This window comes from Melanotaenia boesemani, chromosome 8 (genome assembly GCF_017639745.1).
Source record: "Melanotaenia boesemani isolate fMelBoe1 chromosome 8, fMelBoe1.pri, whole genome shotgun sequence".
NCBI classification, from domain to species: domain Eukaryota; kingdom Metazoa; phylum Chordata; class Actinopteri; order Atheriniformes; family Melanotaeniidae; genus Melanotaenia; species Melanotaenia boesemani.
The window spans coordinates 22,581,445-22,599,122 of record NC_055689.1 but is presented as its reverse complement, the minus strand read 5'-3'; the positions used below and the strand labels follow the sequence as shown (position 1 = coordinate 22,599,122).

Below are 17,678 nucleotides of genomic sequence, written 5' to 3'. Positions count from 1 at the left end.
TTCCACTTACATTACCACATCCTCTTATATTTAAAAGATCTGTCTCAATCACACATGGTTTATTTCTTGGCCATACTCCACACAAGCATGGCTGTTGTCATGGTAACCAACATGTGTCAAAATCAATTGCTCAACGGTCTTAAGTTTCAGGCTGCACAGCATCACCTCCTCTGATGCGTGACTCCTAAGCACTGGTGCCTCATTGCCTGGCTTGACTCGTTGTGTTTTCTCCTCTATTAAACTCTAAACCTCAACTGTAGCTGGCAGCTTCTGCTTGGATTCCAGCTGAGGTGTTTCGTCATCTGTTGGGCTTATTAGCACTGTTGATGTTAAAAAAGTTCACACAGAGAAAAGTGATTTGAACCCCCCCCCCCCCCCTTCTAAGAATATAGGGCCTTCACAGTACTTTCTTAGCAAATGAAGATCTGTGACACTGCAGTTCTGTTAAAACTCTTTTTACTTTCTATTTTCTGATACAACTAATGTCTGAGTTTGTCTTTTTGAGGAAAATGTTTTTTTTTTCTTTTTTGTGCCAAATTTGAACCAAGCATTTGCTTTTGTTGAAAAGTTGCAATTACTGAAAATCTCTTTTGTCTGTTTTCTGCAGTAGCTGTGCAAAGACTACACTTCTTTGTCTCTCCATAGCTAAACATTCTCCCAGCATTTCTTTCAAAAATCTGAAGGGACGAAATCTATATCCACATATGCCAAATACTGCTCAGTACTTACTTCCTTTAAGGCTTGTATGGAAATCTAATTTAAACAGATAGACAGCTATTACTTATTTATACACTTGAATATATCAAAAACATAATTTGTGAGAAACTGTAAAAAGCATTGCTTGTTTATGATGATATAAAATGAATATTATGGAATTTTATGGACTGTGTGATACATTTAACTTGCTATAAGAAGTATTCAAAGTTAAGCAAAAGTAGTCTGTAGAATTTAATTGTTCTGCCTAAAGCCTTAACCTTTAAATGTCTAGGTTTATCAAAATCTTCCTGATATAAATGTTGTTCTGTGAGTTTTGCTTCTGTTGAGTTAAGTTCTTTGAGTTGGGTTCTTCGGTTTTCAGTTTAAGCTGTCTTCTAGGGTGCTTTAAACAAACCTAGGTCCTCTTCCATTGATAATGCAGTTTGTGTGGAGTAGTGTGAATGCTCTTTTGTACTCTGGTGTGGACCAAAGAAGCAAACTCTGGTCTGCTTGAAAACCTCATCCATGGCTGTCAGGCTGGGACCTTCCTTTGCTGTCTTCTTGGTGGGTAAATGGTTGTCCCTGTGGTGGGCTGGGTGGGTTTTGTGCTCCATGATGGCTTCTGGTTGCCTGGGTCTTTGGGCCCTCCTTGTCTGCTTCTGATCTTTGGAGAGAGTACAGTTGCATTTGCACAGTCACACTAATCATTCCTCATATTTTTCATACACTCACCAATGGACATCCTGTATTCATCATCTTAAATATAAGATATATGTGTATTCAACAATGTAGAGAAAACTGCATAGTTACTGTGTTGTGAAGGTTTAATCAATAAAAATGGCTACAGTTATGTTTTTGAACACTTGATGCTAGTGTTGTATTAATTATCTGCTTTATTTTCAGAGGCTGTAGGATGTTTTCTGTTTCTGTACAGGTGTAGCACCTGGTTGTCTGGTCTCTGTTTTGGTTGTAGAGATGTTGCTATTGCTTGATAACTGTTGGATCTTTGTGTCCTGTTTCTTATCTTCACTCCTCTTTTTTCCCACGCACTCCCCTTATTTTATTTCACTTTATGTCCAACATTAGCATATAACTTAGCAATGATCAAAATAAAGAACAATACTCTTTTTTTTTCTTTTAAACTTTATTTAAATAGATTAAAATCCTATTGAAATTGAGATCTCTTTAACAAGGGCCGCCTGGCTTATTCTCTGTTTTAGGTGCCGGGCATGACAGGGTTTTTAGTGGTTTTGTGTGGACACACACATTTCTTTAAATAATTCTATCTTAAAACTTTTTCTTTTCTTTTTTTTTATGAACCTGATTTTGTCTCTGTGTTGATGTAGCCTTAATTACAACATCCTCCTGTTTCATAGTCCTGCATTTGGGTCCTTCCTCCTCACCTATGTTTCACATGGATTGTGACAACTGATTGGAGAATAAAAAAGAAAAATGTAAATGAATGTAAAAGAAAAAGTAATGAAATTACCAAGTTAAATGGATCACAATTGGGGAGCCATGTCATCAAAACATAAAAGTCTTTGTTTCAAGTATTCAGTTCTTTGTTGTTTTGGACACACCCCTCCCCTCTTTTTTTTCTTTTGTCGGGTTTGTATAGATAACATTTTTTGTATACTATTTTACCCTTCATTTTTGCAAAACTACCTGTGTGCTTAATGTGGAACAAGCGAGTGCAAGGCTTTCAATATCTACCAGGAGAATGGTTTCAAAATATGCTTTAAGCATAAGATATTCATTATGATAGATGGCTCTATTTTCTCTGCCTACTATTGAGACAGCATAGTTGGACAATAAGAGCAAGTATATGCGTAGGGCAGTAGGTCTTATTTCATCCTCAGATCATCATTGTAGTGGAAACTCTGTCTCTCTTCATCGTTGTCTCTGCCTCCTGGTTTGGTATGGATAAAAGAACACATAAAAGCTGAAGGACACAGAATCAAACATCAGAGAGCACAGTGGTGAAGTTACTTTCGTTTCCATGGTGAGACCACAGTTCTGTTTTTCCAGTGATGGCATTGAAAAACTGATGTTTTCTTTCTGTGTCCTACATTTTACATTCTGTAATTCAGTCAGTAGTTAGTCTTACCATCTTTTTGGTTGACCCTCTCTGCCTGGTAAATTAGCTTGTTAAACTCCACGCCCCTAGCTGTAGGCTAATGAACTACAATGCAGCATTATGGTGAACCAGGTAGACCTTCACAGTGCCTCCAGGAGAACACCTCAGCAGGAATAGTGTACATGTGTGCTACTTTTAATGTAAAGTAATGTATGTGAGTGTTTAGCAAAATATTTTGTGCATATTTAGAATTGGAGGATTTCACTACTATGATTCATTGTCCCATCTGAGATGCTTCAATAAAACTCATACATGGGTTATAGTGAGCTTACCTATCTCTAGCCCTTTCCCAATTTTGGTCTACATCTTAGAAAAATACGGTGAGTATAATAAGCTTACTTTTGTACAGTGATGGTGTAAAAGGATCATTGCAGTGGCTGGCGTGATCCTCAGCTCTCCATCAGTGTGGCTTTGCAGAAAGTCAGTTCATTGAACCTCCACTAATTGTTACTCCAGTAATTGCATCTGTCTGAGTGCATGTATATTCCATTTTCAGTGGAGCAGCATTTTAAACTGATTCTTTCCAAAATAAACTCCAGTGAGTGTGTGTACGTCCAGTTCACTGACAACCATACTATTAACTAGAATTCTGGTTCTGTGATGAAGTACATAGCCCCCCCACACATGGATCTCCATGCATTTCAGCTTTGCTGTATCCTGTATTAATTCAGTTGTTCTATTTCATTATTCATTAGCAATTTTAGGTAAATTTCAAGCCATTATATTTTTGTATTAAATACAGTGTATCATGCACTTTCACCATCATGACAAAGGTTAATCTTTTATTAGAGTAAATTTATTTCTTCGCTTTTTAAATGTGTTTATGTATAAAAAATACAGACTTAGTTTGTCTTTTACTTAAATTTCATAATGTCCGCTCGCAATTGTTGCTTGGTTTAGGCAACAAAACTGAACCCAATGTCACAAAAATGTTTGAAATTATTCTTTTTAAAGACACATGTGACTGTAGAATGTAATAAAAACTAATGCTGTGCACTTGTTCTTTTGAAAGCTGTAAGCTTTCCCTTTCCATGACCATGTTAAGCAATTGGAAATTTTGCATATATTTTGCAAGAAATAAAACTTACAAACCAAAACAAACACAGATTAGAAGCAAAATGAAAACGGTGTTACTCCCCTTAAACAAACAAAAAAAAACAGGTAGGTAGGAAGCAAACCATGAAATCTGTCAGAAGTCCTGCATTCATCCTTTCTCATGCCATCCTTCTCTGCTCTTGTGAAGCATCAGAGAAATTGTGTTTGTTTCTTGTATTTTTGTCAGCTCAGATTAGTTAGTTTGGTTCAGGTAAATGTCCTGGTTTGCATTGCAAGAAATGCTTTTTGGGGTTCACTTTATTGTGGTGGAAGAGTTAAAGAATCAGAAGAGACAGATGGGAGGCAGTGACTAGTCTTTAGACTTAGGTGATGCCAAATCTAGTGGAATCTTGGGAATATTGCACACTTTGCTTTGATATGAAGATGTGCAGGAATGTAGAGGATACCGTCGTAATATGCTTTTCACACTAACAGTATTTGTGAAGTAACCTTTAGGTGTCAACTCTGTTTTGTCCATAATTAATATATTTAATCGCATTGGATAATGCTTCATTCTGTAATAAGTACAGTCCATTAGTGCTACAGGTTTGTCATGTTCAGAGTTGTCTGTTGTTGGGATGAAAGTTTGCTCTCACTGTTAAAATGTATTGTTAGCTGAATGAAGTTATTTGTTCAACATAGAAAGTGCAGGACTTTTTACATCTTTTGATTCACATTCTTAGAAACAAATTTTAAAGATTTAATCAAAAACATAATTTAAACTGACAAGACATATTTGTCCATCTGCGATGGACTGGTGACCTGTCTAGGGTGTACCCTGCCTCTTGCCTGCTAATTGCTGGAATAGGCAGAGCATTGTTCTTCTGAAATATGTAGAGAAGTTTAGCACAATTTTGCTAAATAGACAAACCCATAACAAGAATTGAATGGCATCATATGTTACATCATATCCCTCTAAATTAATGGTGCTGTCCTGCAGAGGCATGTTATTCATGACATATAAACTAATGTATCCTCATACCGTCACATGCCCAAAGGTAAGGGCAGTATTTCTGGATCCTGTATCTTCATGTTTGCCTTGCTTTTTAATGCTGTGCAAGGTGGGACCAAATGTTTTGGCTGTCAAATTTATATCAGTATGTTTGGGGTTGACCCATGTGTCAAGATTTCTGTTTTCTCTCATGATGAATTTAAAAGTTCTCAGCAATCTTGTTTCGTAACACATCAATGAACTCTTTCTCATCTTCTGAAAGGCTCAGCTCTCTGTTTCTTTTATCCAGATATGTTACTAACCTGTTCCCCATTAACTTAATTAGTCACTGCATGTTCTATTGGTTTTTTTTGTTTGGTTGTTTACTAGCCATTGCATTACAAAACATTTTTTAATCATTGCATTTATATTTTATGAATACAGCAAGCCAACAACCAGCCAACATTTTGGAAACACGGTTCTAAAGATTTATTTTTGTAATTTTTATTTATCATGTGCAAATAGAGTAGAGAATATGTGGAGTATCAACTCTAATAATGGGAGCTTCCTCATATTTCGACTTCTCAGAGGAGGCATCTTTGCAGTACAATATAATTTTATGATTTTCACTGGAAAATATTAACCTTTTTTTGTCCTCTCCATATTAATGCAAGAATGGCTCTTTATTCACAAACTCACCGTCATTTACCAAACCACTATGCATGTTTTGTGAGCACAGCCAATTAAACTGGGGAGCCTGACCATATCATAATGACCTTCACATAGAAGCCAGTCTTGTTAAATCCCACAGCCCTGCAGATCTGTGATGTTCTTTTCTGATGAGCTCCACAGTTTTATGTAGTATTGACCACACAGCTGCACGATAAATGAAAAGCATACTTCTCTCAAAGACTAATGATCCAGTGTTAGTTTTTTTCATTTTTGTAAAATAATAAAGGAGCTAATCAAAATCAGATATTTCAGTCAGATTTCAAACTGTGTGGTCATAAATGTTAATATCTCAGTATATGATGTACAGTAAAACCTTTTAATTTGGCACAATTTTGGTTCATTTTAATCATTATGAATTATCAACTTATTAGTCACCTATACTGTGTTGACAATTCCTTATGCATAAATGCATTACAGGGCCCCTAAATCCAGGCCCTGTAATGAACCCGTGAGTATTATAATTTAGTGAGGCAAAAATAGTTTTCCCCTCCAGATGGCCAGTCCTCTGCTTACACCAGAGATAAGCTCATGGTGAAGCACTCGTCACGCTCACAGAATTGGGTCTGTCTGACATGATGACTCTACAGAACATCCAGTGCTGCTGTTAACAAAAGAAAAACTACAATCTCACCATGACACAAAATAAACTCCTGAGGTCCTAGCAATTGATATGGTAAGAACAAAACAAAAACAGCAACGACATCCTCCGTCATTAACATAAGGAAAATCATAGGCACATAAAATCTTCCATTTTACAGAGTCAACATCTAGTAGCCAGAATAAGACTTACATCATCAGGCATTGAACATTGGATTTCTAGGTGCTGTGCTACAGTTTGCAGTTGTGTCCGGTACCTAGTGGCCTATTTAGTTTCATCGCAGCATCTTTTCATGTGTATTCCATCTGCTGGGTGCAGTTGTCAGGAGCTGTGAAGAGTTAGTGTTCAGGTATTCATTTGTCCTCTTCTATTTCTGACAGCTGTGGGGCTGAACCTGGCCCTCTCATGTTGTAGTTCAATATCAAAGTTCAACAATTATCCATTTAATGCACTTCTGCACATCACTTCAGCAGTTGTTGTCATGCTCGTGTTGTTGTGCTGGTATTTATATCTTCTCACTCTCCACTCAGGTTTAAAACAGCTGTTGACTGGCTGTGGCTGTGAACATTCAGCACCAGTTTTACTCAAGCTTTACACCCACTCACTAATCCTTACGGACTACTAGTTGTATGTAGAAGACAATAAAGTGGATCATCATAATGAACAGTCTTAGACACCACCACTCGGGTAATTTTCTCTCTGCACAGTGAATGACATCAGCAGGTGAAAATCTGTATTCATTTTATGATCAACCAAGTAATGAACTCCTCAATTAAATAAATACAAATTGCCTTCAGCAGTTTATGATTTTTGTTTTTTACTCTGTTCACATTAACTATTACATTTAAAATATTATCTTTTGCTTCATGCCCACAAAAAGAAATAGATAAATCTGCTATTTTATACAAAACAGTTCTTACACCTATTATATATAGCAGTATTTTTATTTCTATGAAAATAGTAAAAAACAAAAACCTACAAAAAAATCTGTCTTTTAAAATGTAAACAAAATCACTTACATTTGCACGGCAGGTTTTGTAGCTCCTGCAGGTCTGATTTATTTGTGCAACAAGCTATGCATTTAATATTTGCTGGTGTAATGTTTGTCTAATGACCACCAGTTCCACACAGCTATTCATGGTGCACTGAGGATGTTTTGTATACTTTGTGAGGTGTTGAAAAACTGTATGAATTTGCAAAGCATAACAAAATGTACTTAATACAATTCTAGAGTTTGGTAAACAGTTCATGGCCTTCCTGAGTGCTTGTTACAGATTGAATTCTTTGCTCACAGTTTGACCTTCCTCATGTTTTTTATTGCAAGCAAAAAGAAAGGACATGAAAAATGGAGATATAAACATGCATATAAACAGCAAAATTACTTGCAAAAACCAAGGGCATTAAGTCTAAATCATCATTTAACCCTCTGAGCCATCAGGAGTGTCACAGTTCCTGATGTGGTGCACGTTGCAGTTCTGTCAGCCCAATATCGGGCACGCTTAAAGGGTTAAACTGATTGTGCAGCCCACAGAATACATTTGATATTTTTCTGTAAAACTGATGACCTGATGTGGGTAACCTCAAAGTACATATTAATTTCTGACAATTATCAATTTAGTAGCAGTAGCTGAGATTGATTTTACATATACTTTTATTGATATTATTAATAAATTCAAACTTTTGAATGCATTGTTGATTTAAGGAAATTATTCTTTAGAGATTAATGCTGCAGTTGTTTAATCATTCGTCTTTTTTACAATTTTTTTCTTCAGTGGCGAATGATGATGGAGAAAGTTCTACCAGACCCCAGGCTAGTTTTGCACGTAAGTGGAATATGTATTCTAGTAGTTTTATTTAATTATTATTCAGTTCATATATTTATTCATTTGAAGCCATTTCAGCTTTCAGATCACAGCATTGAAGAGTGCTTTTATCCTGTGTTGATGAAATATTAGCTGCAGTGAATAATGGCCAGCTCGTTAAAAGGAAAATGAAAGTACATTAAAATGAAAATTGTACAGATTCTTCAAAATGTCTCTTAGATGCCAATGTCTCTCCATCAATTTTAACATACGATACATATGCAGTAATTACAACATGCAGATTGAGATTTGTTGATATAAGCTGGTAAACCTTCCTCTAAATAAAAGCAAACAACTTCCAGTAGTAGTATCAGTTGTGTACTGTGAATTCCTTTTACAGGTACACAACCACTGACAATATTTTTCCACATGGGGGCAGCATTGCAGAGGCATTAAATTATCTAAGTCGTCTGCTGTGATTCTGAAAGCTCCATACTTCCTATGAAGGGACTTCTTCTATTTTTTTTTTTTTTTTTTTTTTTTTTTTTTTGGTTAGTAGAGCATTGATCTACCACCTACCAGACCTCTAAAACAAGACTTTGCAGGTATTTATGAATATATTAATTTATTAATTTTCCAGGCTCAAAGTCCCAGAATGCTTTGTGGAATGCCATCACAGCAGGGATGGGGATCAAAGACAAAGAGCAGAAGGCCCTCCTAAATGACCCACGGAGTCCTGAAGAGATTTTGGCCGATGATCTTCCTGCAGGAGATGAACCAGATGCCACAGAGAAAACTGCCATCAGGTTTGCTACTGTCACCCTGCCTTAGTGATGATGCCCAAAAAAAATAGTTGCTGCCTATTATTTGCTAATTATCATATAGTGAATCAAGTGTCAGGGTGCAGTGAGACACTGATTTCTATGTCAAGCTCATCATCTCACAGATGAGTAATTTGCATTCTGCTGGTATAACTTGCCAGGAGTAGTATATAGTCTGAAAACAAGTTAGTGCAATACTAGGCAACATTCTGCATTTCATAATGATTTTGTGTTTTTGGAAAAGAGTTGGGTAAAACACAAGTTTATGAGACCTGCTGCTGAAGCACTGATTGCCGTCTGTGGACAAGATAATGTGTCTGACATTTAGCTTTCTTGATTCACTTTCACACACTGGTAATTGCTATGTATGGATGCTGACCTCAAGGGACTTGGCCATGATTGATTCCACCGTGATAACAGGAACTTTAAACCAGCATTAGCATAACTATGTTGTCTTTTAATGCTTGATTCCAATTAACCTTGATGGCTCCAGAGAATGTTACAAATGCTGCAGGTGGGAGAATTGAGCAGTTGTCAGAAGATACTTAAAATTCACCTAATACTGCATAAAAAGCTTTAATGGCCTTTAAAGAGCTTTACAATTCATGGCATGCTTGATATGAGATTTTGGAAATCCTGTCCTATTGTTATTTGTCTCATTTTGTTTTTCTTCTTCCTCTTTAGTGGTTCTCTATGCTATCTTAAATTACAGTGTTCTTGTTCTTGGTCATAGACTTTACCCTGAGCTTAGATCCCTTTTCTAAACTTGGGTGGTGACAAGTAAAAAGTGATTTTCCTCTTGGCTGGACACAGTCTGCACTTTCAATCAAAACATATAGCACCACATTGGAAAGCGATATATAGTACTGCAAAGCAGCTAAACATACTCTTCTCTCCTCAGTGGTGACAGTTTTGTTCACGAAGACAATTTAATTTAATGAGAAACACTGTAATCTCCAGTTCATTGAAATAATCTCATAAAATAATAGCTGCAACAAATTAATGTTGTTTCACATATAAATAATTAATCCTATTCCTTGTGACTTTGTTGAAGTAATCCCACTAAAGCCAGGGACCTCTTTGGCCACAGCGACAGTAGTTCATAGAAGGCAACTCTACTGGGAGTAGCAGGGATCTACAAGTGAATGATAAATGACCAGATTATGCTATTGGGTGATTAAATGATCACAGAGCCAGTGCTTATCCATAAAATGATGTAGAGTAGTGTCAACTGTGCTATCCTCCAGTTAGTGATCATTAGATTGTATTGGTCAATGCAGAATTATCATATGAGCTGTTATAAGCAGGATGGAAATTACAACAAAGGAGGGACTGACTGTCCTAAATAGGAGCTGCTTCAATATTTCCAGTGGAAATATAAAGCTACATGGTTTTCTTCATTACCGTTTTTGGACCAGCTGAATGGCTCTCTAATGCTTCAGTTTTGTTGCTGAAAATGTTTTTGGATTCCAACTGTTAAAAACACTAAATTGAGAGCACATTTAGTCCCTCATTGAGGCACTAAAATACAATATTGAGCCATTAGTGATTAAACGCATGCTGACTCATCTGTGTGGTTGGTGTCACGCTGTTGTTTCTTCTCATTAGGGATGGCTTATGCATTTACAAGCACCAGCTAGCATACGAATGTATTATACTGTGCTATCTTGCAGTAGGTGAAATCTCTGACTTTTTTTCATAAAAAAAATACATATAACATTACACTGGATGTGAGTTGCCCTTAGTTATAAACTTAATTCAGTCATGAGCATTTTCAGGGGTTCATGCTCCACGATTGCCACTGTGGGCTGCCCTAATCTGCCTCTATCCTCCGTAGAGGTGTGGTCACATTTGCACAATCACACTCATCTATGCTTACTCCTCATTCCACACACTGCATGCTGACATAGTCACTGAGTTGTCCAGTGGGTTTATACACAAGCTATTTTTGTTTAGGTTTTTTTTTTTTCATGTGTGTGTCTTTGGTACTTTGGTTGTTGTTTTGATACATCTAGTTGTTGTTGACTTGGTTATTTTTTTAGGAACTCCTGATAACTGTCAGCTTAGTTTACCTGTAACAGCTGTAAGATTTTCTGTTGTGTTTCTGTTTAGGTGTAGCTTTCCTTTTTACTTTTTACTTCTCTCCATTACTGTCCTTTTTTTTCTGTTCCCTCCGGTCAGGTCCAGCAAGATTACATAAATTCCATAATACCAAATAAATAAGATAAAACAGAAGATTTAAACAAATGAAGAAATTAAAAGATTTAATTATCAAGAGGAGCCTTATACCCATAAAGCTCCTCTTGGCAAAGCGATTTTGTTTGGCACAACACAGCAACCATACCATTATTCTGTTTGCTACAATGCTGGACAGAACAAGTTAAAAAAAACAATCTGCTTGTTTCATTGTTTAATTGTGATTTGAAAGATTAATATGGTGATTTTTTTCTGGTGAAGTGTGGCTTACATGAAGTAGTGGTGTTTGTGCTTCAAAAGAAACGTTGCAAATTTGGAAATATAGGGACTGTGTGGTGCCAACAAGGGGCTTACTAAATATTGTAAAGCTAAGTATTTAAACACAATTAAAGAATTACAGAATATGTAAATAAAGTAATTAATCTGCAATTGCGGGAAATAGAAATTAATTTTGTCTGCAGACAGGCTGTCTGGCATAATCATCAATACAATGTGTTAACTCTGTGTGAATATTTAGTTCCATAAGTGCTAATATTTAGTAAAAAATATTTAAATATTTTATGAAATTTAACTTTTAAACCAAATTTAGCCCAGTTGTTGCCTGGAGGTCTAAAGACCATTTAGATATCCTAAAATTTGTTCTCAGATACTGTTCTGCAGCAGTTTCTAAACAGCCGTCAGCCATGACAATATAACCTTTGACGGGAACGTAAATAACCTTGATCATTCTCTTCAACCACCCTACAAACCATTCACAGTACCTTCTTACGTTTATACACTGATAAGCAGTTGTGGCAACTGTGGAACTCCATGAAAGTAGGTGGTTTTAATGTTGTGGCTGATCAGTGAAGTCACAGCAAAAAGCTTGCATTTGCAGTATTTGTTATGTACTGCTTTATAGTTAACAAGCTGTGATTGAAATGTTATTTTATTATTTTTTTTTTAAATCAGGCCAATTAAAAGAAACCACATTTGTTTGTATGCGGGTTGATAATTAATCATTAGTGAAAATGGCCGCTCTATTGCAATCATATTAATTGATTTCAGTCTAATTACTTAAATTCCCTACTGACAGGGAAAGGTATGTAACAGTGTTTTGTTGTATTTTTGTTTTATTGGGTAACTTATTCATCATGATTAAACCAGCAGTTGCATCATTAACACGTCTTACATTAATATGTATTGATGTTGTAATTAGAAGTTATTGTGAAGCCATTAAATGTACACAGGTAAAGAAAATGAAAGCAGTGTATAATGACTTATGGATTAATAATGACTGATGAAAACAAATTTAAAATCAGTAAAAATGGACCTTTAACAATTAAACAGTGGGAGTCTGAAATGAAATCCATCCAAAAGGCATTAACAGTATTTAACAAAGTCTTAAGTTTATTTAGAGTGTTGTATGATTACAAAGAGCTTAAAATAGTGACTATTTACAAAAACGTTTTAACTTACCACATTATTTTTATTGGACATAACTGCACATGGCAGGATCAAAACTACTGTGTGAATAGATATTTACCAAAATCAACACAGCCACATGCAAATGCAATCATGCACACTTGCAGCTGAGACTCAAAGTGTCCTCTGTGGTCAGCAGAGAGATTTGTCTGATGGTTAATTGGATGCTATGTGCTGCTGTGAACCTTACAGTTGATTAAGACTGCTGTCTCCTTTGTGGCAGCCCACAGTCTCCGAAGCTGAAACCTCCTTTGGCTGCAACAGCAGGTTCACAGACCCCCACTGACGTCCCCCATGAAGCAACAAGCTCCATCACTAGCCTCACTAGCCTGCTAATGAGCTTCCACTGGTCAGAGCGACTAGAAGCAAAAGGGAAAATGGCAGAGCCATTGATCTAAATGATTAAGGCACGACCTCACATTTATGGCGCAAAAAACTTTCTCTCTCTTCTGCATGCTAGATGAAACCAGACATTATGAAATGCACATTTAAAAAGAAATTAAATGTGCTTATATAATATTGTGTGTAAGAAGGTTTAATGTTCTTAACAACTAGAAATAAAATCGAGTGCAGTGTAATGTCTGTTGAGTATTCTGGCCATGCAAGAACTAGAATGTCTTCAGCTTCCAGGAATTGTGTTCAGATTCTTGCAACTTCTCTTGTTCATTGTCCATAACATACACCTGCCCCTACTGTTTCTGCCACCATGGACCACTTGATTCACAATGTTGACATTAGCAAATGGCTCACCCACACGATACGATGCACGCTGTCTGCCATCTGCCCTGTACAGTGAAAACTGGGATTCATTCGTGAAGAGAACACCTCTTCAAAGTGTCAGATGCCATCAAATGTTAGCATTTGACTTCTCAAAACGGTTACGAGCTGCAGTCAAGTCAAGACCCTGATGAGGACTACAAGCACGCAGAGGAGCTTCCCTGAGACACTTTCAGACAGTTTGTGTAGAAATTCTTTCCTTAGCAGCTGTCTGGGTGGCTAGTCTCAGACGATTTTGGAGGTAAAAATGCTAGATGTGGAGGTCCTGAGTTGGTGTGGTTACACATAGTCTGTGGCCGGTTGGATGTACACCCAAATTCCCTAAAACGCTTTTGTAGATGGGTTGTGGTACAGAAATGAACATTCAATTCACGAGCAACAGGTCTGGTGGACATTCCTGCAGTCAGCATGCCAAAACTTGTGACATCTGTGGCATTGTGTTGTGTGATAAAACTGCACATTTTAAAGTGGTATTTTATTGTGGAAAGACTAAAGCACACCTGTGCAATAACCATGCTATCTAATCAGTATCTTGATATGCCACACCTGTGAGGTGAATTCTTTATCTCGGCAAAGGAGAAGTGCTCACTAAGACAATTTTTGTTTTTGTCTTTTGTGTCCATAGAAAAGTCTTATATCTGAGTGAGTTCAGCCCATGAAAAATGGGAGCAAAAACAAAAGTATTGCGTCTATATTTTTATTCAACATAAGTACATCCAAGACATTGGAAGTTCCATTTTGGTTTGAGAAAATGCACCAAAGATTTATGTCTAATGCATCTGCTGTGGTAAGATGAGCACTTTTCTTCAAAGACATTCACAAACAAGCATGATCATACATTAGAGGGATTTCTTTGAGACTGCCCTCCCGCTTACCTCATATCCCTTGACCTCATTCTATAATAGTGCATTCACTTTGCCCACATAGCAGCTTTTAAGTTTACAATGAGGATTATAATTCACTCACCCGTGGCAAAAGTACTCCTCTATTTGTAGGCTTTGCCTCTGCTTTGAACACATCACATTGTTGAATTAATATAATTATAGGATCAGAGCAGTTATATACTAGAAGGCATATAGGTGGACAAAAAATAATTTTACAGTACATCCAAATTTTATTATGATGTTTCTTACTTTGAGCTTGTTAGTGTTAAACAATCTAGCAGTTCTAAAGCATTCACCTATGGCAGACAACATTTTTCTATTGTAGACTTCTTTATGTTAAAGTACCAACCATTATTTCCTGAGAGATACAAGTTAAAGCAACAATAAAAAGATATCAGCTGCTTCATTTTTACTTTAAAATCTAAAAAATGTGAATCTTCAAGATGCAAAGGCTTCTCTTTTAGATGCTCACAATAAGATGCTAAAGTTATTTTTAGTGCTTGTACACTGAAATTTTCCACTAGTCAAAAGTCTGGTATCTTCTCCACTAAATCTAATGGAGAAAGGAGTCTAAACTTTTTACTAGTAATCTACTTGTAGTTGTATAAACTAAAAACTGAATGATCACTCAGTCAGCACTGTGAAATGGAGCATGGCAGCAGTGCAAAGCTTCGGTAGTGGATAGACAACATGCTTCCAAGTTTCCATCCATCCATCCATCCATCCATCCATCCATCTATCCATCCATACATACATACTTACCTGCCACTTTATGAGGTTGCAGTGGCCACTTGTGAATTATAGAAATGTTACACATATTATTTCCAGCTTTCAATAAATTCTAATGTACCCCTGTTCTTGATGACCATCAGAACCAGTAACTCAGTCACTGCTGCCAGTAGGTCTCTCACACGATGGACTTCATTATACATTAGTTGGATGCGGAAATGACAGTATGTCCAGTGAAACTTCCAGCTGTTAAAAAACAGTATGCCACATCTTTCATGAATGAAACTGTTTAGTTTGACATCAACTAAACAGCGTTAAACTTTTTTGAGTGAACAATGAATTCATGCTTACTCATTAGCTTCCACTTAGTTGTCAAACAGAGAATGTGGCTAGTTGGCTATGTTAATGACTAGTAGGAGTTATATAAAAATCATTTGTCATTTCTGTAATTTGAGAAAATCTGTAGTTTTTAGCATCACATTGTTAGTTGAGTGAGAGACTTAATGACTGCACTGGCAATCTGTTGCTTGCTAACACTCAGCTGTTTTAATAAGTGTGAATTTAGTAACAGTTTTCCTGAATTGAGTTGTAATTGTTCATTTTCATAATCATAAATCTGACTAATAAAATACTTAATTGAACTGAAAGAATTTAATAATTGTACTACTAAAAGTAGACATTTTTTTTTCCACATATAACTATGTACAATACAGAACAGAACATTTTTTGGTTTGATTCAGTTTATGCCTCAAGAAAAAAAAAATCTATTACATATGAATGATTGTATAAAATAGTAACATATGGAACTAATTTACAAAAAAATCCAACTGGTAAAATAATCATCTTGAGGTCTCTTGTATTCATAGATGAATCTGTATTGGAAATAAAAAAATAATATTGATTGTGATTGTCACCTTTGGGCTCTAATGCACCAACTGACCTCAAGAATACACGGCAAAGTCTGGACCCTCTCCCATGTCACCTCATTAGACATGCCTTGGGAAATAAACTGCACTTAATCATGCTGCAAAGATGGGCTCCATCTGCCAATGATTGCGTAAGATCTACACCTGCGCACGAGGACATATTTTGTTAGTACTGAATGGAGCAGGGGTCTACATGATTCAGTATGGTAAAAAACAAAAACAAAGCAATATTTTTGTAAAGTGAGATTATTAGCTTTTAGTTTTTTAGTATCCATTTTAGTTCTAGCTCACTAATGAGTATTGCAATGTGTTTAAAACCAAAAAATTTGTACATGTATGTAATTTATGGACCAGAATTGCTCAGTTAATGCCAAATTAAACTATTACAGACATCATTTATTGCACTCTGTTCAGAATGATCTCTCATTGGCAGACTTGAAGCCAGTCCAAAATGTTGAATCAGCTCAAAAAGGCATCAGTGGAATCAAACAGAGCCAATAGTGCATCACACAACACAACTACATGCGAGATAGGCATTCACCAGAGCTCCAGATGTTCCCCAGAGCCCTTTAAGCAGATGTGAGTGACAGACACATACAAAAACAAAATGTTTAATAAACCTTTTTTTTGTTGTTGTTTATTTATTCTTTTAACAGGTCCTAATCAGAATCATTAACATGTTTATATGTATCTTGCAGAACTTCAATTTTAAAAACAAGTAGTACTTAAAATTCAAATAGTAAAATAAAAATACTTACATGGACACCAAAGAGTTAAGTGGTGTACTAACATTAAGCAGCAAGGACTCAGGTGTTACCATTTGATCGCCTGCCCCTCCACGTGACAAGTGTCCTTGTGGAAGACACTGAACCCCTTGTGGTCCCCATATGCTCACTGGTGTGTGATTGTGTGTATGATGGAGGAAAGGAAATGCATGTATAGAGAGAGATGAACTTGAAATGATTTTGTATGTGAATGAGTGAACCAGAAACACACAGTGATAGCGCTAATGAAAGTTAGGCACTATGTAAATGTGGATAGTTTACCAAAACAGATTTCTAAGCCAAGAGGGAGGGAGTATTAACATTAACATTGATAATGACTCACAGAGTACTTCAAAATTGAAATTAACATTAGTTCCAACACCTAAAAATTAGCAAAAAAATAATATGGACCATGATGACATAAATAAAGCTTTTTTCTATTCTACTCAGACCTTTATACATCGGAATGCAGCAATGACTCTGCTGTTCCATGTAGTTTCTTCGAAAACCTGGCTATTCCCAATGTGTCAGAGGACCAAAATACTAAATTGTGTGCAGACCTCTCGGTTTCTGAAATTATTACAGTGGTGAAAGCCATGCAAAATAATAAGTCACTTGGCCCTTATGGGTTCACATGTGAATTCTATAAAAAATTTGCCCATTTACTGTCACCAACTCTCCAAGCAATGTTCAAGGAAGCACTCTCCCTAGGTACTCTTCCCATGACACTAAGAGAGGCCTCAATTTAACTTTTGATAAAGAAAGATAAAGACCCACTCCTTTGTGTGTCATACCGTCCCATTTCTTTGTTAAATGTGGGCTTTAAAATATTATCCAAAGTTTTGGCTAAACGCCTAGAAATATTATTTCGCCCGACCAAAGGGGATTTATTCAGGGCTGGCACTCTTATTCAAACTTGAATAAGCTATTCAGTGTTGTCCATTTGGCCCGATCAACATGCCCGGAAGTGGTAGTTTCACTAGTTGCTGAAAAGGCCTTTGACCGGGTCGAGTGGGAACATCTACTCCTCAATCTTCAAATCTTCGGCTTTAAAGAGGGGTTCATATCCTGGATTAAATTACTCTATTCCTCCCCCCAGGCCTCTGTGATCTCCAATAACTTCAGT

General features: G+C 36.5%; 1 protein-coding gene across 4 annotated transcripts in view; it reads left to right on the top strand.

The window, feature by feature from the left end:
- The window catches only part of pde1cb (phosphodiesterase 1C, calmodulin-dependent b), a 126,609-nt gene that overhangs the window by 19,339 nt on the left and 89,592 nt on the right, over nucleotides 1-17,678 (top strand). For all 4 annotated transcript variants that reach the window (XM_041993083.1, XM_041993082.1, XM_041993081.1 and 1 more), the window contains exons 2-3: nucleotides 7,962-8,012; nucleotides 8,632-8,797. In XM_041993083.1, the coding sequence (XP_041849017.1) occupies nucleotides 7,962-8,012; nucleotides 8,632-8,797 (217 nt within the window). The remainder of the gene's footprint in view (nucleotides 1-7,961; nucleotides 8,013-8,631; nucleotides 8,798-17,678) is intronic.